This window comes from Moschus berezovskii, chromosome 20 (assembly GCF_049115385.1).
Source record: "Moschus berezovskii isolate FMDL1 chromosome 20, NW_MosBer_1.0, whole genome shotgun sequence".
Taxonomy (NCBI): domain Eukaryota; kingdom Metazoa; phylum Chordata; class Mammalia; order Artiodactyla; family Moschidae; genus Moschus; species Moschus berezovskii.
This window is the reverse complement of record NC_142479.1, coordinates 40,071,347-40,097,544: the sequence shown is the minus strand read 5'-3', so window position 1 is coordinate 40,097,544 and position 26,198 is coordinate 40,071,347. Positions and strand designations below refer to the sequence as shown.

General features: G+C 46.2%; 2 protein-coding genes and 1 pseudogene across 3 annotated transcripts in view; 2 read left to right on the top strand and 1 right to left on the bottom strand.

The window, feature by feature from the left end:
* The window catches only part of NDEL1 (nudE neurodevelopment protein 1 like 1), a 47,292-nt gene extending 43,213 nt beyond the window's left edge, over positions 1 to 4,079 (bottom strand). Inside the window, exon 1 of the mRNA XM_055406787.2 lies at positions 4,013 to 4,079. The gene's annotated coding sequence lies outside the window, so the exon portion shown is untranslated. The remainder of the gene's footprint in view (positions 1 to 4,012) is intronic.
* LOC148774695 (ubiquitin-conjugating enzyme E2 B pseudogene) lies at positions 137 to 6,395 on the top strand (annotated as a pseudogene).
* A 12,848-nt stretch (positions 6,396 to 19,243) lies between these two features.
* On the top strand, positions 19,244 to 24,917 carry RNF222 (ring finger protein 222). 2 transcript variants are annotated; one of them, XM_055406820.2, is made up of 3 exons: positions 19,244 to 19,354; positions 23,495 to 23,709; positions 24,256 to 24,917. In XM_055406820.2, exons 2-3 carry the CDS (start codon positions 23,706 to 23,708, stop codon positions 24,915 to 24,917), a joined length of 666 nt encoding a protein of 221 aa, XP_055262795.1. In that variant the 5' UTR covers positions 19,244 to 19,354; positions 23,495 to 23,705. The 2 variants fall into 2 exon arrangements, with proteins under 2 accessions (XP_055262795.1, XP_055262804.1); XM_055406829.2 differs by having other exon boundaries at positions 19,269 to 19,354; positions 23,606 to 23,709.
* The last annotated feature ends 1,281 nt before the right edge of the window (positions 24,918 to 26,198 follow it).

Sequence of the window (26,198 nt, the reverse complement as noted above, 5' to 3'; positions counted from 1 at the left end):
TTGCAACATTTGGGATCTTTCCATGAGCGGGCTCGGTAGTTGCCAAGCACAGGCTTAGTTGCATATCAGGACGGAAATTTTAAAAGGCAGAAACCCACCACAACGGAGTACAGGAGAGGAGACCGCAGAGGGCAAGATGTCAGCAGTATCTCGAAAGGAGAGCAGACTGGTGAGTGGCAGCTGGCAGATTGTATCAGAGAAGGCTGGAAACTGAATGCCAATTGGAAGCAAGCGGGGGTCTGCCTGTGAACCCGCAGAGAGACCCAGGAATTGGAGGTACCAGCTACGTCAGAAGGCAGAGTGGGGTAAGACCGAAAACAGGAAGGGCTGTTGAAAGCACCAGTGTGTTTACAAAAGCACTTGGACTGCACAGCCCAGGCAGTTGACCAGCCAAAGCACTTAGCTGTCCCCACCGGCCTGGCAGAAGGAGGAGCCTTCTCTGGCAAAATTAAACCAGAGAAGTTCCAGACCTGGGACCCTTGGCATAGCAGAGGGCAAGGTTGTCACTACACTACAAAAGGAAGTGGATAGAGGGAGGGAGGATTCTTCAAAGGCTGTGTATCAAATGATGAGAACGCAGCTTCCTTCCCCTACTGACCCTCCAAGAATGCTGGCGGCAGCCTGCCCTCCAGGCAGGAGATCAAAGAATTTTCCTCAACAGAACCACATAACCTGGCCTGTCCACTTGATCACTCAGAGAGGTCCAACAGTCAACAAGCCCCCAACTCCCGCCATACACACACAGACACACACACACACGGCCTCCAATCAGCTTCGAGTTCCCTGGTCATAAAAATAAACATTCAACTGGGAACCACCAAACACTCTCCAACGTGAAATAGCAAAATAACACAAAAGAAATTTAGGAGTAATGAATACAATACTGGAAGCAGAAATAAGCTGGAAAGAGAAAGAATTTTAATAAATATCTTTAGAGAAATAAGGATATTATATGAATGTTAATTTCACCAAATATGTGATTAACCACATCAGGAAGATTGGGGAGCAATAATGTGGATCAGGTAAGAGTGCTGTGTCCTTACCTTTCATAATACAAAGTCAATAGATGATAACTAAGCGAAAAAACTAGTCATGCTGCTGCTGCTGCTGCTGCTAAGTCACTTCAGTCGTGTCCGACTCTGTGTGACCCCATAGACGGAAGCCCACCAGGCTCCCCCTTCCCTGGGATTCTCCAGGCAAGAACACTGGAGTGGGTTGCCATTTCCTTCTCCAATGTGTGAAAGTGAAAAGTGAAAGGGAAGTCGCTCAGTCGTGTCCGACCGTTAGCGACCCCATGGACTGCAGCCTACCAGGCTCCTCCATCCATGGGATTTTCTAGGCAAGAGTACTGGAGTGGCTTGCCATTGCCTTCTCCGTTATTTGGAAATGGAAACAATTAAAATAATTGGAAATGTGTGTGGTAGGGAGAACTTGGAAGAGGAGAGATGAGGCAAGGAATTACTATTCTTCAATGTAATCTTTGTAATTGCCTTAATAAAAGTGGATATGAAATTTAAAACAAATGGTATGACATTTATTAGAGGAATCTGGACAAATGAATTAAAACTGTGAATATATGTATACCTTTTACCCAGCACTCAACTTGTTAAGGATTTATCCTAAGGAAATTATAGAAGTAATATGCAAAGATGTATGTTCAATGATGTTTACTGCAGCATTGTTTTATCATTATGCCAATAAACTGGAAACAACCTAAACACCTAGGAGACTCATTTAATAAATCATAGTATATCCAAGCACTGGAATACTACACAGCTGTTAGGAAGGACAAGGAAGATTTTATAAATTAACATGAGCGGATACTCAAGTGATACTAAGTGAAAAAAAGAGGGCGTCCCTGGTGGCTCCGTGGTAAAGAATCTGCCTGCCAGTGTAGGAGACGCAGGTTGAATCCCTGATCCAGAAAGATCTCACATGCTGCAAAGCAGCCAAATCTGCACACAACAAATATGAGCCTATGCTCTAGAGCCAGGTAACCACTAACTATTGAACCCACACACCACAACTACTGAAGCCCACGTGCCCTACAGCCCATGCTCTGCAACAAGAGAAGCCACTGCAATGAGAATCCCAAGCACCACAGAGAAGAGAAGCCCCCACGTCCCAAAACTACAGAGAAGCGTGCAGGCAGCAAAGACCCAGCACAGCCAATAAATAAGTTTAAAAATGGTTAGAGAACAGTAAATACAGCTTGACACAAGAAATATTGTTTCAGAAGTCTAGTTAATTTCCAGAATATATAAAGAACTACTACAACTACTACAACTCAATAACAAAAAATGCCAAACAACTCGATTTAAAAATGGGCCAAGAACTTGAACAGATATGTCTCCAAAGAAGTATACAGATGGCTAACAAGTGCATGAAAAGGAACTCTACATCACTAATCATCAGACTAATCACTAATCATCAGACTAAACACAAATCAAAACTACAATGAGATACCACACCCACTGGGAGGAAAAAAACAACCACCACCAGAAAATAAGTGTTGGTAGAGAAATTGGAACCCTTGTGCATTGCTGGTAGGAATCCAAAATGGTACAGCCACTATGGAAAACATTCTGAAAGTTCCTCAGAAAAGTAAACACAGAATTACCATATGATCCAGCGAATCCATTTGTGAGTATATACGAAAAAGAATTAAAAGCAAGGACTCAAGTAGATATCTGTACACTCGTATTCACAGCAGCATTATTTACAATAACCAAAAGGTGAAAGCAATCCTGTCCATCAGCAGATGATATAAACAAAATGCGGTGTCTATAGACAATGCAGTATTATTCAGCCTTAAAAAAGGAAGGGAATTCTGACACCTGCTACAGCATTCATGAACCTTGAAGACGTTCAGTTCAGTTCAGTCGCTCAGTCGTGTCCGCCTCTTTGCGACCCCATGAATCACAGCACGCCAGATACTGTATGGTTCCATTCAAGAGAGAGTAGAGTGGTAGTTGCCAGAGACTGGGGGTGGGGAAGACTAGGGAGATACTGTTTAATGGGTACAAAGTTTCACTTGAGAAGAAGAAAAAAAATCTGAAGATGGATCTTGGTGATGGGTGCATGTCAACGTGAATGTACTTAATGCCACTAAACTGTATGCTTAAAACAGTAATTTTTATTTTATGTATATTTTGTTGTTATTGTTCAGTCACTCAGTTGTATCCAACTCTTTGTGACCCCATAGACTGCAGCACACCAAACTTCCCTGTCCCTTACCATCTCCCAAGTTTGCCCAAGTTCATGTCCATTGAATCGGTATATTTTACCAAAAATTTTTTTTAAATTGCAATTTTTTAAGTAGAAATTTATATGCCAGTGTCACTAATAATCTCTGGGGCTGGAATTATGTAAAAAATTTCCCTTTCTCTTTGTTTGGATTTTCACCAATTACCACTATCAGGAAAAAAAGGTATCTAGTTCCATTTAGAAAATGAAAGTAACCTCACACCCTGAGAATGCCGTCTTATAGTTTACAAAACACTTTCACAATCATCGTCCTGCTTAAGCATCACCAACATCCCACAAAACAGAGACATTTTTGAACTGTGTAGACCAGAAAGGTTCAGAGGACAGTGAATTGCCCATCAGTAAGACAAGGAGCCAGGACTTAATCACAAGCCCCAACTTGGTCAGCTCAGCAAACTTTCAAGCATCACACCAGCTGTGTCGAAGTCAATCCCAGAGAAGCCTGTCAGAACCCAAGACTCTCTCTCTACAGCCTAGAAAAATGTAACCTGGGCAACTCAGGTAACACACAACCAAATCAAGGTGATGAGATTTTAGGGGGGTAGAGGTCAAATAATGTGGTTTCAGGAAGCCACCCCTGGTACCACCCCTCACAGGGACATAACCAACTTCACAAACTGACCCCAGCCTCTGACAGTCCCCCACAATGGACGGAAAGGGTCCACCAGGAGGCCCCCCACTCTGGTCCTGATCTGGCCCAGACCTTATCCAAGCTGACCCCCCAGTCCCCACCATCCCAACATACCTGGTCCTGTGTCCCAGGCCTCGCAGATCAAATCAACAGCAGCACAAAGTGGCTGGAGCTGAAGCAGCTGAAACAAAGTGGAAGTCAACAGGAAGTGTGAGAATCACCTTGGAACAAAAAAGGCGTGAAGACCGGAAGTGGGTTTGGGCCAGGAAGGCTGTGGCCGGCCTTCTAGAAGTGAGGCAACCTTGCAGCCCCACTGCTCAGCTGCTATTGAGCAAGACTTCAGGGTTGAGGAAGGAGAAAAAGAAACTCAAGCCCTAACTCTTTAGCCAGAACTTCAAACTTCCCCTCTGTCTGTCTCCAGCGTTGTATTAGAGGGGAAAGTGAGAAGGAGAGCTTTCCCACATTAAGGGTAGGAGATGCAGGATCCCTGTTGATTCAGTGGTAAGAATCCACCTGCCAACCTAGGTTTGATCCCTGGTCCGCGAACCAAGATCCCATATGCGCTGGAGCAACTAAGCCCATGCTCCACAACTACTGAGCTGAAACACTAGTGCCCTAGAGCCCCTGCTCCATAACAAGAGAAGCCACTGCAAAGAGAAGCATGTGGACCACAAGAGAGTCGCCCCTTGCTCACAGCTAGAGAAAGCCCATGTTCAGCAACAGAGACCTAGTGCAGCCAAAAATAATAAATAAAGGGTGGGGCTTCCCCAGTGGCTCAATGGGTAAAGAATCCACCTGCAATTCAGAAGACACAGGAGGCTCAGGTTCAACACAGGCTGAGTTGGGACAATCCCCTGGAGAAGGGTATGCTGCTGCTGCTGCTAAGTCGCGTCAGTCGTGTCTGACTCTGTGCGACCCCATAGACAGCAGCCCACCAGACTCGTCTGTCCCTGGGATTCTGCAGGCAAGAACACTGGAGTGGGTTGCCATTTCCTTCTCCAATGTATGAAAAGTGAAAGTGAAGTCGCTCAGTCGTGTCCGACTCAGCGACCCCATGGACTGTAGCCTACCAGGCTCCTCTGTCCATGGGATGGCAACCCATGTATTCTTTCCTGGAAAATTCCATGAACAGAGAAGCATGGCGGGCTACAGTACATGGGATCACAAAAAAGTCAGACATGACTGTGCAACTGAGCACACAGGAGATGCCCAAAACCTGGCAAAGCACACATGTGGCACTTCAGAGAAACAACGGGAAGTCAGATAGTGGTAGCCTCCACCTACCACTTTTGGTGGCGAGACATTGAATGAGTTGCTGTGTGTCTCTGTGTCTCATCTTTGCAAAATGAAATGGAGGTAACACTAGTACTGACCTCATGGCGTTGTTTGGGCTTAAATGAGATAACATGTGTTATCTCAATTGGATGGCTTCACATACATCCAATTATTCCCTTCAGTGGTTGGTGGCATCCCCCCTCCTTTCTGCCTCTCCAAATCTGACCCACTCCTTAAGTCTTTGGCAGGTCAGGCCACCCGGGTCTGGAGTCACTTCTCGCCTCCACAGTGGCTGCAGGTCAAATGTGTCACTAAGTCCCACCATGTAGGAGAAGCACCACAGTTAAGAACTACGACTGAGGCCCTTCACCGATAACTCCTTCCCATGGGGCTGTTTATGTCCCCAAGGTCACCCAGGGAGGGTAAGGGCTATGTGGATTTGTCTCTGTTTCCCCAGGAGAATCTACCAGAGCACTGGAAGTTAGTCCATAAATGTTCATGGACTTTTAAGATCTATGAATTTTTCAGACTGATCTCAGGGCAGCTCAGGAGCATGTTGTCTCCAGCCTGCTGCTGCTGCTGCTGCTAAGTCACTTCAGTCGTGTCCAACTCTGTGCGACCCCATAGACGGCAGCCCACCAGGCTCCCCCGTCCCTGGGATTCTCCAGGCAAGAACACTAGAGTGGGTTGCCATTTCCTTCTCCGATGCATAAAAGTGAAAAGTGAAAGTGAAGTTGCTCAGTCATGTCCGACTCTTCACGACCCCATGGACTGCAGCCTACCAGGCTCCTCCGCCCATGGGATTTTCCAGGCAAGAGTACTGGAGTGGGGTGCCACTGCCTTCTCTGTATCTCCAGCCTAAAGGAGGTTTATGAAGGATTTCAGTTGATGGTAAGAGGACTCACCTGTGGGTATCAGTAGCACACCATCTGAAAACATCTTGCAGTGCAATGCAGTTATATTTGAACCAGAGGGACACTCTTTGAAGATGGTACTTTTAAACTAGTAATAGAATTTTCTGAAGAATATCCAAATAAAATGCCAACTGTTAGGTGTTTAGATATCCTTAAGAATCGGTGGAGTCCGACTTTCTATCTTAACACCAATTTAGTCCCTGCTGGATGAACTGAATCCAAATAGTCCAGCCAATAATCAGGCAGCACAGCTTTATCAGGAAAACAAATGAGAATATGAGAAAGACGTTTTAGCCATTGTTGAATAAGGCTGGAATGATTCATAATACACAAATGGTCTGTTAATCTTTTTCATCATTGTTGTAGTTTACCTCTCAGTAGAAAGGCTAACATTTCAAGTGCCACAGGTTTTAAGGATTCTGCAGGGGGGAAAAAAATCCTTCAATTTAGAACATACAAAAGCTTGTGTATCTTGATGAATGTACTTTTTGTTGCATGGTGTGAACTAAGTTATTGCTTACATAAATTTGTAATATGTTATATTTGTATTTTTTTCCCAAGTGTATAATGTTAGTGTGGAGCTTTCATGACAGAATAACATTTTGTACATCTGTACTTTTTTCAAATATTGAATGCCTCATTTTGGAATTTTTAGATTTTTATAAATTGAAAGCACTTGAAGTTTTTTTATATATAAATATTACATGTAATATAAAATATGTAAAATATTTTACATATTTTAAAATATTATCTGTTAAAATATGTAGCTTCAGTGCAAAAAAAAAGATGCTATGGTAACACCGACCTATTTAAAGCGTTCTGGTGGAGAGACGCCCGGCTCCCGGCGGCGCAGACGCGAGAGACGCCCGGCTCCCGGCGGCGCAGACGCGAGAGACGCCCGGCTCCCGGCGGCGCAGACGCGAGAGACGCCCGGCTCCCGGCGGCGCAGACGCGAGAGACGCCCGGCTCCCGGCGGCGCAGACGCGAGAGACGCCCGGCTCCCGGCGGCGCAGACGCGAGAGACGCCCGGCTCCCGGCGGCGCAGACGCGAGAGACGCCCGGCTCCCGGCGGCGCAGACGCGAGAGACGCCCGGCTCCCGGCGGCGCAGACGCGAGAGACGCCCGGCTCCCGGCGGCGCAGACGCGAGAGACGCCCGGCTCCCGGCGGCGCAGACGCGAGAGACGCCCGGCTCCCGGCGGCGCAGACGCGAGAGACGCCCGGCTCCCGGCGCAACCGACCACGTGCAGAATCGTGGCTGAGAGGAGCTGCCCCGCACCCAGGGTTAGGGCGGTGGCCGAGAGGAGCTGTACCACGTTCGGGAGGCGATGGCTGCTTGGGCACCGGAGGGCCGAGAGGAGCTGATCCACATTCAAAGCAGGAGGGGCGGCCTTGAGGAGATACCCCTCGTCCAAGGTAAGGTACAGCGGCTGCGCCTTGCTGGAGCAGCTGGGAAGAGGTACTCCACGATCAAGTGGAATATAAGAATCCAGTGTTCTGGGGAGGAAGGAACAAGATGGCGGAGGGATAAGACGGCGAGACCACTTTCTTCCCCACAAATTCATCAAAAGAACATTTGAATGCGGAGTAAAGTCCACAAAACAACTTCTGAATACTGGCAGAGGACATCAGGCTCCCAGAAAAGCAGCCATTGTCTTCTAAAGGAAAGAGAAGAAATCAAGCTCCACCCACCAGAACACTGACACATGCCTCCCTAACCAGGGAACCCGGACAAGTCACCCGTCCAACCCCACACACAGCGAAGAAACTACATAATAAAGAGAACTCCACAAACTGCAAGAAGAGGGAAAGGCCACCCCAAGCAAAGCAATATAAGCAAGATGAAGAGGCAGAGAAATACCCAGCAAGTAAAGGAACAAGATAATTGCCCACCAACACAAACAAAAGAAGAAGATATAGGGAATCTACCTGATAAAGAATTTCAAATTTTGATGGTGAAAATGATTCAAAATCTTGAAAGCAAAATGGAGTTACAGATAAATAACCTGGAGAAAAGGATTGAGAAGTTGCAAGAAAGATTTAATAAGGACTTAGAAGAAATAAAAAAGAGTCAATATACAATGAATAATGCAATAGATGAGATCAGAAACACTCTGGAGGGAACAAACAATAGAATAACAGAGGCAGAAGACAGGATTAGCGAACTAGAAGATAAAATTATAGAAATAAATGAAACAGAGAGGAAAAAAGAAAAACGAATTAAAAGAAATGAGGACAATATTAGAGCCCTCTGGGACAATGTTAAACGCTCCAACATTCGAATCATAGGAGTCCCAGAAGAAGAAGACAAAAAGAAAGACCATGAGAGAATACTTGAGGAGATAATAGTTGAAAACTTCCCTAAAATAGGGAAAGAAATAATCACCCAAGTCCAAGAAACCCAGAGAGTCCCCAACAGGATAAACCCAAGGCGAAATACTCCAAGACACATATTAATCAAATTAACAAAGATCAAACACAAAGAACAAATATTAAAAGCAGCAAGGGAAAAGCAGCAAATAACACATAAGGGGATTCCCATAAGGATAACAGCTGATCTTTCAACAGAAACTCTTCAGGCCAGAAGGGAGTGGCAAGACATACTTAAAGTGATGAAAGAAAATACCCTACAGCCCAGATTACTATACCCAGCAAGGATCTCATTCAAATATGAAGGAGAAATCAAAAGCTTTACAGACAAGCAAAAGCTGAGGGAATTCAGCATCACCAAACCAGCTCTCCAACAAATGCTAAAGGATCTTCTCTAGACAGGAAACACAGAAAGAGTGTATAAACTTGAACCCAAAGTAATAAAGAAAATGGCTACGGGATCGTACTTATCAATAATTACCTTAAACGTAAATGGGTTGAAATTTTCAAAAAGGCTAGGAAACAATTCTCATAGCCATCAATAGTTCAGTGTTGAGTTCATGAATAGTTTTTAAAGTTTGGGACAAACTGTAGTATTTGCTATTTGAAGTGCTATCTGTAATTGGCATATTACGATGTAACATTGGTCTTCATTTCCAACTTAAAACGCCTAAAAATGCCTAACTGGTTTTTAGATTTGTGAATTTTAGTTGAAATGTATTTTACGATGTTACTAAACCTGCAGAAATATTGAAATATTTCAGAGAATTTATTCACTGTACATTTAATTTATTTTATTTATAAAAGTTATGAACTGTAGAAAGTTTTACTTGTTGGGTCAATGCTTGTTGCTTCAAATGCTTGTTGCATTTGAAGTGCTAGTTACAAGAAAATCAAATACCTTCAATGTATAAATGCTATTAAGTTTTTAAAGGACTCTGGAGTATAAGTAAGTTTGTTTAAAGAAATTTAGTCTATTCAACCTGAATCAGCTCTGTCAAACATTAATTAAAAGCCTCATTTAAAAAAAATAAATAAATAAATAAATAATGGTGGTGGGAGGGAGGGTTGGGAAGCTGGCTGGAGGTGGAGGTGGTGAAGTTTATAAATCTAATTAAAAATGAAGTTGCATTTCCATTTTCCAAATCCACCCATCCACCAGCGTACTGTGTCACTAGACATTATGTACGATTTTACTTTGCGACAGAAACCATTACATTTAAAAATTCATTACAGCAAGGTGAGTTAGACTCATGATGGATGCAGCTTTAATTCTGCCATATATTATTACAGTTAAAATGTAAATGATGAAAAATATTTTGTGCTTATCAGCATTTATGTGGAAATGTGTTTTACAGTGATATATGATGTTATATTTCTATTATTGTGATGAAAAAAAAAGCAATACAAAAAGACGAAGTGTTTATTAAAACATGAAAAAAAAAAAGAAATAAATGGTTTTGCAGCACTGAAGAGATTATAGAAAGTAAATAAGCTAGATCAGACCTGTTTTATGTAGTAATTTTATAGTTTATTTTAATTATTTCAGTTGTAAAATATTGTTATACTGTTAATTAGTTCTGATTGATCATATTAAACTATTGTAATGCAAATAAATAAATAAATAAAATTAAAACCAAAAAAAATAAAAAAAAAAATAAAGTTAGCCTCAAAAAAAAAAAAAAATAAATAAAGCATTCTGGTAAACTCCTGCACCTGGGCTGAGGTTGCCATAGCAACAGTTTTGCAGGCTGTGGCAAAGCCTTGCAGGAAGGCAGGACCTGGGTGATCCTTGGCTCCTCTTAGCTCCTCTCACAACCCCTAAAAGCACTAAAGATGTGAAGTGGGGAAAGATGCTGAATGCTGTAGCTCGAGCTGCCTGGAAATCCTGCTTCCTGCCCTCATCTCTAGAAGGAAGCTGGGTAGCTTGCAAAATACTTAAATCTCCCTCAAAAGCAGCCTAAGGTTTGCCACCTGATTGGTAGACCAGCCCTCCTCCTGGCTTTCTGTCCTCAGCTCCCTGGTCCCCTTTTTTTCAGATGACAGATATCTTGATAGCTGAGATGACATCTTCTTAAGGATCGCCCCTCACCTCTTTTGTTTACCTTTTTTTAAATTTCGTTGAATCGGGTCTTAGTTGCGGCACATGGGATCTTTGATTGTGGTGCAAGGATTCTCAGTTGTGGCTCACAGGCCTAGTTGCTCCATGGCATGTGGGATCTCAGTTCCCTATTGTTCAGTCACTTAGTCATGTCCGACTCTTTGCGACCCCATGAACTGCAGCATGCCAGGCTTCCTTGTCCCTCACCGTCTCCCGGAGCTTGCTCAAACTCATGTCCATTGAGTCAGTGATGCCATCTTGTCCAGCCATCTTGTCCTCTGTCGTCCCCTTCTCCTCCTGCCTTCAATCTTTCCCAGCATCCAGGTCTCTTCCAGTGAGTCAGCTCTTCACATCAGGTGGCCAAAGTATTGAAGCTTCAGCTTCAGCATCAGTCCTTCCAATGAATATGCAGGATTGGTTTCCTTTAGGATGGACTGGTTGGATCTCCTTGCTGTCCAAGGGACTCTCAAGAGGCTTCTCCAACAACACAGTTCAAAAGCATCATTTCTTCATCGTTCAGCCTTCTTTATGTTCCAACTCTCACATCCATACATGACTACTGGAAAAACCATAGCATCGACCAGATGGACCTTTGTTGGCAAAGTAACGTCTGCTTTTTAATATGCTGTCTAGATTTGTCATAGCTTTTCTTCCAAGGAGCAAGTGTCTTTTAATTTAGTAACTGCAGTCACCATCTGCAGTGATTTTGGAGCTCAAGAAAATAAAGTCTGTCACTGTTTCCCCATCTATTTGCATGAAGTGATACTTCCTTAACCGAGGATCAAACCCTGTTCCCTAGTATTGCAAGGATTCTTAACCACTGGACTAGCAGGGAAGTCCTTGCCCCTCACCTCTTGTTCCCTCCAACTTACCACCCCACCAAGTCTGCCCATCTCCACATTTCTCTTAGTATACCCCAGGCCTTGTTGAGGCTTACTAGGTGCCAAGCTCTGTGCTCAGTGTGTTTTGTTTTGGACGCAATGCACGGTTCATGGAATCTTACTTCCCCCAACAGGGATCGAACACCTACTGCAGTGGAATCGGTGTGTCCTAACCACTCACCAGAGAATTCCTGTGTGCTAAGTGATTTACATATCATATCCTGCTTTAACCCTCAAATAACTCTCTAAGTAAAGGCTGTTGCTATTCCCATTTTACAGATGAGGAAACTGAGCCCCAAAGAGGTCACACAACTGGCCCAACTTTAACTTGCAGGTGTTTCAGTGGGATTTTATTCCAGGAAGCTATAAACACTCCCACCTCCATGTCTCACAGAGAAGGGAGTTTTGTAGTTAGCCTGTTCAAAGTTTTGGAACTACTGAGCCTGAGTCATCACCAGAGGGCTGATTAGAAATGCAGAGCCTCAGGCCCCACCCCAGTCCCACTGAATTAGAATTTGCATTTTCACAAGAGAACCTGATAATTAGTTTGCTCAAGATTTGAGCCTTGGTCTAAATTGAATGAATGGGTAGCGCAAGACACGGACCCACAGGCAAAGTAAGCATAGACAAAGAACCCCGCAGGGCTCTAGATCTTGGGGGTTTTGCCTCTAGAGAAAGAACAGAACAAAAACTTAGGGCTCTGGGGCTCCCCTCGCCTCAGTGTCCGCTTTCTAGGTCCTCAAGCAAAATCTCAACTTTGGAAGTTCAGAGAGCACTCGGATGGCTTTAGAGCGCCACCTTCTGGTCATGCTAAGCTATGCATCACACGTTTCTACTCCAGGCATCCCATCCCAGAGCGGCAGCTTCTTGTCTGCAGGGGCTAAACCTCTTGGGGACTTCTGTAGTTTTTTCCAGCAGTTTATTTGTCTTCCCTCTTTACCCTTCAACATTCACCATTCGTTATTCTTACACTGATTGAGATAACTCCTTGCTGTCTAAATGACAGCAATGCAGCACTTCATGTTTGCTTAGTCCCTTGACCTCAATTCAGTTCAGCTCATCAGGGGTGCAAAGCCTAAGACTTGACCATTTCTGTTTTCAATAACATCAAAGCAAGTGGAGAAACCAAGACCTTAGAGTTACAAACAAGGCATAAAGATTTAAAACTGATCTGTATAAGAAAGAATTCACTTGGACATTCACATGGACATATTTGTATTTACCTATGTTTATATCTATGTAAAATCAATCACAGAAGGAAAATATCTAAATAGAGTATTATGCAAAAGATATAGATAAGCTCATAACGGAATACCATTAGTCAAAGACTTTTTAAGAAATGTCCCTATTTTAAAACTTTACCTTCTTTTGAATTAGATTTTTTAAATTATTGCTTTTTCCATTATCCTAATTAATTTTTATTATTTTTAGTGCTTTATTATCATTTTAATGGTTATCAAGCAATCCCACTCCCAGAATAATGCAAGAATATTACAATTTAACTCCATTTATCCTCCTCCTGCTTTCTATTTTAAAGTATTTTAATTTTTATGAATTTTTAAACTCTAAAGATATTATTTTTATTTTATACAATCAATATCATGTATTTTCTCCACTCACTTACCTCCTGTCATTCATTCATTCCTGTATAATATTGCTTCCGGTATCATTTTCATTCTGCCTAAAGAATGTCCTCTACCCCCAATAAAAATTAAAAATAAAAAACCAACATTATTTAGTAGTTTTATTTATTTAGGGACTTTTAGTGAAGCTCTTTCAGCAGTGAATTCTGTTTTCATTTGTAAACTTCTTCATTCCACCTTCATTTTTTGTTTTTATTTTGGCCAAGCCACCCTGCATGTAGGATCTTAGTTCCCTTGAACAGGAATCAAACCCCGCCCCCTACATTGAAAGTGCAGTCTTAACCACTGGACCACCAGGGAAGTCCCTCCACCTACATATTTAAGAATATTTTTCTCTGAGTAAAATTCTAGATTGGCAGCTATTTTCTTTCAGTCCTTAAAAGATTATAACAGGTATTCTTGACATGCACCCTCTCTTGCATTGCATCATTTATCTTGAAAATGAGATGTATTATTTTGCTTCTCTGAAGGTAATGTGTCTTTTCTTCTCCGACAATTTTTCAAAATTATCTTTGACTTTGGTTTTCAGAAGTTTTACTACAGTGTGGTCAGGTAGTGATTTTTTTTCGGGGGGGGGGTGTGGTATTTATTTTGCTGGAGATTTGTAGAGTTTCTTGAATCTGTGGTTTAATGTCGTTCACTAATATATAAAATTTTTGATCCATAACTCTTCATCTATTGCTTCTGAACAAGTCACTCCTTAAATGAGTCAAATTAAATGTATTTAGACCTTTATATCACATTCCATATTCTCTTATGCTCTTTTCTGTATTTTCCATCTTTCCTCCCCACCCCAGTCCCATCCTTCAGACTGAGTATTTTCTGCCTACTTAGCTTTCAGTTTACTAATCCTGTCTTCTGTTATTAAATCTAACCTGGGAATTCCCTGGCAGTCCAGTGGTTGGGATTCAGCGCTTTCATTGCTGTGACATAGATTCAATCCCTGGTCAGGGAACTAAGATCCCACAAGCCATACAGTGTGGCCAAAAAATAATCAACAACAACAATAACAATAGTAACCTGCTGTTAAACCCATCTATAGAGTTGTGTTGTTTTTTTTTAAGAATTGTATTTTTCAATTCTAGAATTTCTACTTGGTTCTTTAAAAAAAAAAAATTGTTTCTAGTTCTCCATCTACTTTCTTGAATGTATTGGGGAGAGTGGGGTAAAGACCAATTTATAATAATACCCAGGCAAGGTGAGTGAGACAAGAGGCAATTTCATATGCTACTGGAGGAAGTTTAGATTGGCACAGTTTATGAAAGGGAATTTGACAATTTTTACCATGTCTTTGAAATTATATTATACTTTGACTCCTCAATTCCATTTCTAATAATTATTTAAAGTGTGAAACAGAAGAAAGGAAACCTCTTTTTTTTTTTTTTTTTTGGCTGGACTGCAAAGCCTCAACAGCAAAAACTCAGGTCCTAACCTTTGAACTGCCAGGGAATTCCCAGGAAACCTCATTTAAAATGAAGCTGAGGGACTTCCCTGGTGGTCCAGTGGTTAAGACTCCCCACTTCACTACAAGGGGCATGGGTTGGATCCCTGATCAGGGAACCAAGATCCTACATGCCCTGTGGTGTGGCCAAAAGCTATTAAATTAATTAATTAATTTAATGAAGTTGGGTGGCCAGAAGGGAGAACTCTCACATGCTACCACTCCACATCAATTACAGACCCCAAAAGGAAGAAGTTTCTTCACCCAGCAACCAGCCCAGCCAATGGGAAGTGCCCACCAGCCTGAACTCTCCTTTTTTCCCAGTGGACTTTCTTCAGATTAACTCCTCCCAACTACCTCCTTTTGCTCTACTAAGTAACATTCCTTTACTTTGTTGGACTTGCCTGTGAGTTTTGCTATAGCTTTCTTGCCCCAAATTGCAATTTCTCTACTATTCTGGAAAAAAGAAAACAAAAACTTTTTTTTTTTGCTAGCAATATAACTGGCTGTTTATTTTTAGGTTTGACAAAGGAAATAAAACCAAGATTTTGCAATTAAAAAAACACATTACAGAAAAGTTTATAATAGGGGAAAATTGGAAACTTAAATATCAATCGATAGATACATTAATTAAATAAATGACTATATCATCGACTCAATGGACATGAGTTTGAGCAAACTCCAAGAGATAGTGAAGGACAGGGAAGCCTGGTATGCTGCACGCCATGGGGTCCAAAAGAGTCGGATACAACTCAGCAACTGAACAACAACAATCCATTAAAAATAGGTGTGTAAAAGAAAATAGTTTTCAGGTGCTGAAAAAATCAGGTCCTAAAAGTGTATATTCAGTGTTATTTCACTTATTCTCAAATCTTTACATGCTATAATTATACATAATATATAATTATTTTTAGCATAGCTACATACATATTAAATATATATAGGAGCTGAAAGAATAAACATCAAAATATTTATAATATCTGTAGAGGTGGCATAAAGCTGATATTTTCATGTGTGTTTTATGAAATTTCCACTTTTTTTCAACACTAAGCTCTTTTTTTATTTTTTAAATATTTTTTCCTCTCCTGATTCCTGACTTTTTTCCTCCCTGACCCTGGCCTTACCTGTCTCAAGCACTGAGGACTCTCAGCTGTCAGGGAGGCGTTCAGCTCCGGATAAGAATGAAGGCTGAGAAAATCCTCCAAGAGCTGATTTCAAACAGTCTTTCTCCTGCAGCTGCCACCACTCCCAGGAAGTGCGAAGTTTCCCTTCCACGAACCGAACCGCCCGGCGAACAAATCTCCGAGCTTCCCCGCTCTTTAGCTTCCCTGCCCCCACCTGTCCCGGAGCATCTCTGCCCCTGCGGTTGACACTTTACGACGGTGCAGGGAATGGGGCGGGGGCGCACGCAGCCCAGGTGAGTTAGCTGCAAGACGCAATCCACGCCGGCTCGTACGCGACTGGGACGTGACTCAGCCTTCCTGCTCGCCTGGTGCCCCACCCCTGCTCCCTTCGGCCTCCTCCCGCAGCACCCTCGAGTCACCGTCGGTCCTTGCCAGTTTCATCCTCAAGTCCAAGCTAGTTTAATCCGTTGCGAAGGATTCCTTTGGTTGATCCCACTCTGTGGCTTCCCGGCCAGTGGGCTCTCAAGCAGTGAAACCAGCCTTGGGCTCAGCCTTCAAGAGTCCTGAAGTGGACTCTTTCAGCTCTGAGAGCATCCTGAGCCTCTGTAGCTCCCAGGGTCATCATCCCCATTCATAGGTTTCAGATCAGGGTGTGCAAAGGTCCGTGCACTTCTCAGATCAGCGTGTTCAGAGGTCTGTGCACACCACCACTTCCAGTGGTACCCAAGTCAATTTTTTTTTTACTTAGTATGTATTCATATTGCTGTTTATTAAAACTATGATTAGAACATCAGACCTGTGATTTCACAGTATGGATGCTCAGAATGAGGTGAGAGTAAATATTAAAGCTTAAAATATGGCTATTGTTATTTTTGTTTTTCTTTTAAGAAAAATCAACAGTTCTAAATGCAGTACTTTGATGTGGCAAAAATTACCAAGACAAACCATTAGATTAAGTTTTCCCTGGGGGATTTCTTCTTTAAAACCCTCAGATTCCATCACTTGTCCCTCCTTTCCTAGCCCATCTTCCCTCCCCTTCCCAGACTCACCTCCTGGAGAATCTGCCAAAGATCAGGCTTTTTCAAAGACAACATTGGTGTACAGTGGCTAAGTAAGGCTCTAACCCAGTGGTGGGCTCATCCTCCCATCTCCAGCCAGACCAGAAGTTCTCAATCTATTATGACTTGAAGGGGTGGGGAGAATTTTGGTGTGGATTCCAAAAGCCATTAGAATAGAAGGTAGGGGGTTCCCTGGTGGCTCAATGGTAAAGAATCTGCCTGCCAACACAGGAGATACTGGTTTGATCCCTGATGCAGGAAGATCCCACATGCCATGGAGCTACTAAGCCCAAGCCTGTGCACAACTGTTGAACCTGTGCTCTAGAGCCTGTGCTCTGCCACAAGAGAAGCCACAGCAACAAGAAACCCAAGTACGGCAACTAGAGTAGCCCCCACTCTGTGCAACCAGAGAAAAGACCAGGCAGCAAGGAAGACCCTGTGCAGCCAATAAATATATAAAACTATTAAAAGAATAGACGGTAGAATGACTTCATTGCCTAAACTTCACACGCTCGTGTGCAGGCACACACACACACACACACTTCATGCACATAAGCTAGGTTTGAGAAGTTGGATTTATTCTTTTCACAAACACTGACTTATTAAACACTATTGCCAGACACAAGACCCTGTGCTAGAGATGAGTTAGGAACTCCTCCTTCAAGGTCTTAAAAGATAAAGATGCCAGTGGGGAAGTGATGAGAAAGAAAGGCATTGCAGCCAGGAAACAAAAAGCAGGAAAAAAATCACAGCCCCAGAAGCCCAAGACCTCAAGGGATCTGAACTAGAAGCCAGCACTGTGGCTCTGCTGCGTGGCTTGAGATGGCCCAGGGCAAGGGGGCTGTCCAGAAACTGTGTGGGAAAGGCAGTGTGGGCCTCATGTGTGGACTGAGGAGGGTGGGCCTTGTACAGAGGGCAGTGGGGAGCCACAGAAGTCTTTAGAGGGAGGGAAGGGGTAAGGAACACCTGTGAAGATGCTCTGTGGCTGCTTCAGTGTAGGTTGGACAGAGGGGGCTGAGGGCCAGGGGTGGGCTTGGGAATGAAAGGAGCCCCTGTCTACCTTCCAAGCCGGGTACCCTGCCAGGGCCTGTTTTCTGCTCAAAGGCCCCAGATTTCCCCTGATTACCAGCAGCCCCAGGCTATGTAAAAATGGAAGGAGAGCCAGGGGGTCAGCCATAGAGAATAGGTAAGACTGAGATTTCAGAGGTGTGGGCAGCCTGGCGGGAGTGGGTGAGTCCAGGAAACTCACAGGGGCAGGAATGAACTGAAACCCCCAGATAGCCCCTGATCTGCCTGGAGCCAAACAGGGCAGCCTGCAATGGGCTGAGCGGACACTTGATTTGCATTTGCCTGATGATTATTGATGCTGAACATCTTTTTGTGTGCCTGTTGGCCAACTTGCATTTCTTCTTAGGAAAAATGTTCAGTTCTTCTGCTCAATTTCTAATCGGTTTTGTGTGTGTGTGTGATGTTGGGTTGTATGACCTGTTTATATATGTTGGATATTAACCCCTTATCAGTCATAGCATTTGCAAATATTTCCTCCCATTTTGTAGGTTCAGGCACATTATTTGTATCCATTTATTTAATCATCATCACAATCCTATAGAGTAGGTAATATAATCTTTTTTCTTGGCCTCACGGCACAGCTTGTGACATCTTAGTTTCCCCACCAAGGACTGAAAATGGGCCCTTGGCAGTGAGAGCCCAGAGTCCTAACCACTGGACAGCCAGGGAAGCCCCAGTGTGCATTTCAAGGCAGATTCTTAACCACTGGGCCACCAGGGAAGTCCCAACTCCTACCTTATTCTTGATTAATTTTTTTCTGATCATGAAAGAAATATACATTCAAGGATCACAGGAAAGTATGAGTCAGAAAGTTTCTCTGGTGATGACCACTAACAAGTTGGATGTGTCTACTTCCAGATTTTGCCTCTATAAAAACGATTATATATTATCATTTCCATAAATAGAGTCACACAGACTGTTCTGAAACTTACTTCTGTTTCACGTATCAGGGACGGTTCTCCTTTATTGGTTTTATTCTGCCTCCTTCTTTATCCCTGTGGTGTTTGATCTTTGGAGCTCTGAGCCCTTCTGAGTGTGAGATGAAGGACAAGTGTATATAAGCATATCACCCAAATATTTGTGTATGACTTTGGGTGGCAAAGAATTACTGAAGCTGATCTGAGCCCTTCACCCTGTCATGGCAGGGGAGCAGGATCACCAAAATGAACTCTGGAGGCTGGAGGACTGTATGACTTTCTTATTATTGGAGGGACGTGGAGACTCATCTTCGGGAATGGGTCGTGGGTCACTGCCCCCATACTGAGACCCTCTGCTTGTCTCCAGCGCCCATCCCTGGACTCCTCCTTGGGCGGGGGAACCCTCCTCTCTGAGCATCTTCATCAAGATCACCTGACTCCAACGGAGGCCAAACCCCTGGGCAACGCCAAAGCCTCCTGGCCTCAAACGGGTTGGGCGACATTCACTCCCCGTCGCTGGCCTCCAGACCTGCTCAGTCATTAGCAAATGCCTCAGCGGCGGCGGCTGTCACAGTAACAGCAGCAGGAGGACGTGCTGCCCGCCCAGCGCTTCTGGGTGGCTCAGATCTGCTCTGTGGAGGCCCGCGGGCGGAGAGGCCAGCCAAAGTGAGTCTGGGGGCCGGGCTGGGAGCGGGGAAGGAGCTTGGCGGAGTTCTGTACGGATGCCAGGGGTGGGTGGATGGGTGGGTAAGTGTGTGTGATGCCGGGGGTGGGTGTGTGATGCCGGGTGTGTGTGTGTGAGAGAGAGAGAGACCTGAAGCTATAAAACCTTGGGAATCCAGGAGGGAAACCTTGGTGCCCACAAGTGTCACCCTGCCTCATAGACTCACTGTCCCAAGGTGGGGAGGTGGGGGTCACCTGGGCTGGTGACACCCCCCACCAGTCCTCAAGATGGGTAGGCTGCTGCTGTGGGTGAAGCCAGGCACTGGGGCTTCATGAGGTCAACTCCCCTTGGGCCAGCCCTCCCCCTCCCACTGCCTCTCTCATAGCTGGAGGGGCAGCTCCAGTTACAGTCACTTTGAGGAGGGAAGTTTGCGGCGGGGGGTCACTTTCCCATACAGGTTTCCTCATCATTCTTTAAAAAAAAAAAAAAAAAAAATTTATTGAGGTATGATTGACATCATATTTAACATATACAACTGGATTCTGAGGAGGCATTTTCATCCTCGGTTGTTCGCTAAATCGGTGTTTCTGTAGAGGCGGAAGGGCTGGGACCTCCTAGTAATGCTATCTTGCTCTCAACTCTTCACCTACTCTTTCACTCGCGGTCTGGAACGCCCTCCACGGATGCACATTGTCGGTGGACGGGGTGGTTCACTGTATGACCTCTGTAGGCAGGCTGACCTGGTCTCGAATCCTGGATCTGCCCTGGACTTTCTTTTAATTCCCACTGTATACTGTTTATTCTTTCTTCTTTTTTAAAAAAAAATACTTTTATTTGGCTTCGTTGGGTCTTAGTTACAGCATGAGGGATCTAGTTCCCTGAGCAGGGGTTGAAGCCGGCCCCCCTGCACTGGGAGCTCGGAGTCCTAGCCACTAGAACACTAGTGAAGTCCCAGCAGCTTGGCTTTGAACAAAGTTACTTAAGCCTTGGTTCCCTCTCTGTAAAAGAGAGATAATATCTACCTCCTAGAGCTGCTGACGATGAAATGAGGAAGGGATGCAGAATGCCAAGCACACAATTAGTGTTCAATAAATAGCCGCTGTTGTAATTATTTATTATGAGCTCGACACTGGTCCCACCTCACCTAGGAAGACCTTCCAGCCCTCCTCTCCCCAAAATTTCCTGAAGCATCAACCGGGATGCCTTTGGATATAATGTCTTCCCTTTCATTTAGCTAGTCTGTGCCCCAATCAGACCGTGTTCCTCAGATTTCTTCTGCTGCCCTCTCCCCAGCACCTGAGACAGAGTCAGGTTCAGAAGAACTCAAGGATGGAGAATGAAAAGATATGAAGAGAAAGGGAGTAACTGAGCATGGGAGGTGAGAAGGCAGGGATGGAGGATGGGTGGCCTTGCCCAGACGTGAAGGACAAGGCTCTCCCGAAGCACAGGATGGGAAGGGACTGCACATGAGGCCATTAGCAGGGGTATGGGATGTCCTATTATTTCTCAAACTCAGTTCTCTCTGCTCCCCTACTCAACCCAAGGAGGACAGCGCTTCCTGCTGCAGCTCATATCTACTCACCCAATCTATTAACTGATTCAAATATTTTCTACACTATCTAGGAAATCAATGAATATCTCCCCCCTCCCATCTCCCTCTCCAACCTCTCCCCAAGGTGACCTCAGACAAATCACTTCCCTTCTCTGGACTTGGGTCTTTTCACCTCTAACACTCAATTTTACTAAATGACCTCCAGCATCCTTTCCCCCCAGCATTCTCGAATCTATCTGCTCTATTCTCTTGCCTATCTTGATACCTCACTTCTCAGTTATCCGAACAACTTAGGGTATTGATCATCATTCCTCCTTTTAAAAAAGAATCTCTGTTCAAGAAATTTATAAATGTCCACTCGATTCTAAAAGCTTCATGAAGGACATATTTCCCCCATGCCACACTTGCATGATCTCAGTTCCCTGATCAGCAATCAAACCCATGGCAGTGAGAGCCCGGAATTCAATCCTAACAACCAGGGAACACCCCTGAAGGGTTTTCTTAATCACTGCTTATTTCCAATGTGTAGCTCAGTACCTAGCCTGCAGAAACACTCAATCAATAATTGTTGAATAACTGGATACATGAATGAATGGATGGATGGATGGGTGAGCGGATGGAATTGCCACCGTATGCCTCTGGGGAGTTATGAAACGCAGGGGGACATGTTAGCAGTTGGTCAGCTTAAGAAAATCAAGGTCATCCCCAAAAAACCTCAGTTTAGATAGCTGCATGTTATGAAACAAAAATGTCTGAGACACTGGAACCACCAACTTAATAACCTATTGCCCACCACTTATCTACTCCATTGTCATTTTTTTTTGGTTGTTATTCTAACTCCAGGGGAGCTGTCCTTTGTCAAGGGCATGAGTGTTTTTAATCATCTACATGATAAGAAACATCTGGGGAGGAGAGGGAAGGCAAGTGCTAGGAGGAGAAAGGACTGAGCCTGACTGACAACATCTAGTGCCAAAGAAATGATGCTTTTGAGCTGTGGTGTTGGAGAAGACTCTTGAGAGTCCCTTGGACTGCAAGAAGATCCAACCAGTCAATCCTAAAGAAAATCAACCCTGAGTATTCACTGGAAGAACTGATGCTGAAGCTGAAGCTCCAATATTTGGCCACCTAATGTGAAGAGCTGACTCACTGGAAAAGACCCTGATGCTAGGAAAGACTCAGGGTAGGAGATGGGGGCAACAGAGAATGAGATGGTTGGATGGCATCACTGATTCAAAGGGCATGAGTTTGCCATGAGATAGTGAAGGACAGGGAAGCCTGGTGTGTTGCAGTCCAAGCAGATGCAAAGAGTTGGACACTTCTTAGTGACTGAACAACAACAGCCATTTATTGAGCATTTACTATGTGCCAGACTCTTCATTCATGGCACCTCACTTAACACTCTGGACAACTCTGAGAAGAAGCCAGTACTATTATTATCAACCCCACCTTAGGGATGGGAAACTGAGACTCAGGTTATACAGACAGTAGAGGGCATATCAAAGATTTGAAGCCAGCTTCAGGGTCTGAGTACTTGAACCCCCTCTCCTGGCCTGGAGGCCACACTGACCACCTCAGAGATTGAGGTTTGAAAACACCTGCAAAGGCTTTGGTGCTGTCACCAAGGTCCCCGGTCCCCTATCCCCACCTCTACATATTTTTGCTCTTTGTTGGTTATGGGATATTTTCAACTTGGCAAAATGGGCTTGGAACCAAGCTAAGAGGGAAGAGAGCATCCAAAAGATCTGTGATTGAACCAATTCTCATCTGTCCTTTCCCATTAACTAGTTTTATTCCCACTGTGCCATCTCGCAGTGGCTCAGCAGTAAAGAATCCGCCTGCTATAAAGGAGACGTGGGTTCAGTCCCTGTGTCGGGAAGATCCCCTGGAGAAGGAAATGGCAACCCACTCCAGTATTCTTGCCTGGGAGATCCCATGGACAGAGGAGCCCAGTAAGCTACAGTCTGTGGGGTCACAAAAGAGTCAGACACAACTGAGGGACTAAACAATAACAATAATGTCATCTCTCAGGTTTGGGGGCTGCCACACACCATTCTGGCTCTCAGTGTGTCCAGGGGTGTTTTGATAGAAGAATATATCACATCAGTAACCCTTCAGGAGGACCATGTGATCATGTGACCATTTGATCATAGTCCTTCTAAAGAGGCTGTTCTAGGACTTCACTGGCGATCCAGTAGTTAAGATTTCATACTCCCAGTGCAGGGACATGGGTTCCACCCCTGGCCAGGGAAGTAAGATCCCACACGCTGCCTAATGAGGCCAATAAATAGACAAATAAATAAACAGGCTGTTGGAAATGAACTTAGATGACACAGCTGCGATACTGGGAACGCGTGGAGGAATGAGAACACTGGCACTGCGTCCATCACACACCCAAGCAGGGGCTTCCCGTCAAATCATCACCTTGGGGAACTGCACTTAATCCAACGACACTGCTACTGCTGACAGCGTCCTTGGAGCCTCTCTTTAGCTCTCAGATAACATCTGAAACCCACCTGTCACTTCATGGTGACTCTGTGTCTTTGATTTAAAATAATCTCATGCCACTTGGGCATTCATTTGCTCTTACCAGACTGGGTGCCGGGTGACCTTTGGCCATTTCCAAATACCAGACGTATCCTCGAAGGATGAAAACCTGCCTTCGTAGAGGTTGATCGGAAGCTTCTCTCACAACCTTGGGCAGGCTGCCGAGAAGAATCTGAAGGATGACTGAGCTGTGGTGGGTGGAGGAAGGAGCCCACAGCTCCCTGACGTGACTGCGCAGCTGGCCAGCTGGCATTTGGATGTGTAAGTGTTGAGTTTTATTCTCAAAGCCCTCATTGCTTTCCAGCTGCACTTAGCACAGAGGGATGGGAGCCAGGGGCTGAGGACAGTTGCATGGGTCAGCCAGCCCGAGCGGGGAGATGGAGCGGCAGCAGAGGCTTTTCTGGAGAACAGCCATGATGGGCACAACACACAGCCCCCGCTGGAGCCTGGACCAGGCGGAGTGGGGAGAACCTCGGCTCAGCCACCTGCCTCCACTGGGCTTGGGACCAGGGAGAGGGGAGGGGTGACCACAGGCAACGCACATGTGGTGGTGAGGGATCAGGGGGCTACACCTTGGCCTCCGCACACCTCCTTCCAGTGGAGGGTGGCTGGGATCTCTGCTTGTCAGTCCCCAACTCCCCTTCCACAAGTGCCCTCTCATCTCCTCCCCAGGGTCCTGGTGTGATTCCGGGAGGCCCCAAGGAGGAGTGGCAGGAGAGGCAGCAGTGGAGGCATAGGGGCAGCAGGGAGGCAGGCAGGGTAACCAAGCCGGAAAAGGCGCTGATGCTCAACCCTTCCCGCCCACAGCCAGGGCCCTGCCCTCCTGCTCGGCCATGTCTGAGGGCGAGAGCAAGGACAGCTCGGGCAGCGAGTGCCCTGTGTGCTACGAGAAGTTCCGAGAGCTGCAGGGCGCCAGCCGGACGCTAAGCTGCGGCCACATGTTCTGCCATGACTGCCTGGTCAAGTACCTCCTGTCCACGCGTGTGGACGGCCAGGTCCAGAGGACCATCGTCTGCCCCGTCTGCCGCTACGTCACCTTCCTCAGCAGGAAGAGCTCCCGCTGGCCTGCCAAGCTGGACAAGAGCTCCCAGATCCTGGCTGTGCCTGTGGGCCTGCCCCCCACACCACTGCCGGATGCCCTGGGCCACGCCAACCCCCTGGCCCTCTCCCAGCCAGTCTGGAGATCGTCCCCGGGCCAGGGTGGCCAGCTGCCCTTAGACCCACCGCCCGGCCTGCCCCGGGAGCCACAGATCTTCGTCATCAGCCGCCATGGGATGCCCCTCGGGGAGCATGACAGCGTCCTGCCACGGCGCAGCCTGGCAGAGCTCTCCGGGGCCTCCCCAGCGCCCAGCTCCACCCGGTCCTTCTGCTGCCGCTCCCGGGCCCTGCTGCTCATCACCCTCATCGCCGTGGTGGCCGTGGTGGCTGCCATCCTCCCCTGGGTGCTGCTGGTGAGGAAGCAGGCATGAGTGGGGGCACCAGTCGGAGAGCCCCGCTGGAAGCTGCCCACTTGCAGAGCCAGGCTGGCCGTGGCCTGGGGGGGGCCCCAGTGCAGCCCTGGGCCAGCGGAGCCTCAGGGGCAGCCCAGGGCAGAGATGGGGTGTTAGGGTGCTAACTGGCATCACCCGGCTTTTTGCTCCCAGCAGGGATCAGAAAGGACCAGGAGGCAGGATCTCTGAGGCAAGAGCTTGGGTGGGACAGGGGAACTCTGAGCTGAGAAGGAAACTCCAGGTTCCAGGCCAGGGAGGAAGTGTGATGGATGCCCCTCCTCAGAAACCATGGCGGGGGTACACCTCAGCAGATACGTGTCCCTCCTCTAGGCTAGAACCCAGCAAGGTTGGGGGTGAGGTGGGTAGCTGCCCCACCTGTGGGTGTCCCCATCTGCCAGGTGACCTACCCAAAGCCAGGTGGGACTCCAAGTGGGGGCTCCTCCTGCTGGAGGGGGCCCACAGGTGAGGCTCCTCCTGCTGGAGGGGGCCCACAGGTGAGGCTCCTCCTGCTGGAGGGGGCCCACAGGTGAGACCCCTCCAGGTCAGAACTCCAGGCCAGGATCCCTGGTGTGCTCCCAGGAACAAACAGAAGGGATCGGCGGCACAGGGACCAAGGCACACGTGCTCCCCAGAATCTCAGCACCACCCCCCACCCTGCCCCTGACCCCCACAGTTGGGTGCACACCTTCCTACCCCTGGAACCACCAGTTTGGAAGGTCTTCCCTAAGAGAGAGGCTGAGCTCAGGGGCTGCGGCCCAGAATTTCTGGGAGAAGGGACAGAAAAGGAGAGCTGAGGCCACGTCGGAAATCAGGAGTTTGCTGACAGAGGTGGAGGCCAGCGGAATGGCCCACAAACAGAGCAAGAGGGCTCCCCATGCCCCCCCAGCCCAACAATGGCCCAGATTTTGAGTCCTGGGGTTTTCAAGGATGGCCTGCCAGGTGGGCAGTGCAGGAGCTGCCTGGTGGCTGGGACCTGAGTCAGCTGAGAACTATGTGGGCACATGAGCCCCTGGGGGCTCCCGCCTCCCACCCAGCCTGTGACCAACCACTCATTAGAGGCCACACCAGCCAGGCCAGTTCCTGGGGTGGATTCCCAGGCTGGGCTGGGTGAGGAAGGGTGGGGAGGAAAACAGCTGTGCTTGGCAGGGACGCTTCTATCTCAGTGAACATGGAACCCAGTTGCTATCAGCCGCTGGCCAAGGTCACGTCACCTGGGGACGCCACCTGAGCTGGGGGTCCTTGAGGAGGACACTAGAAAAG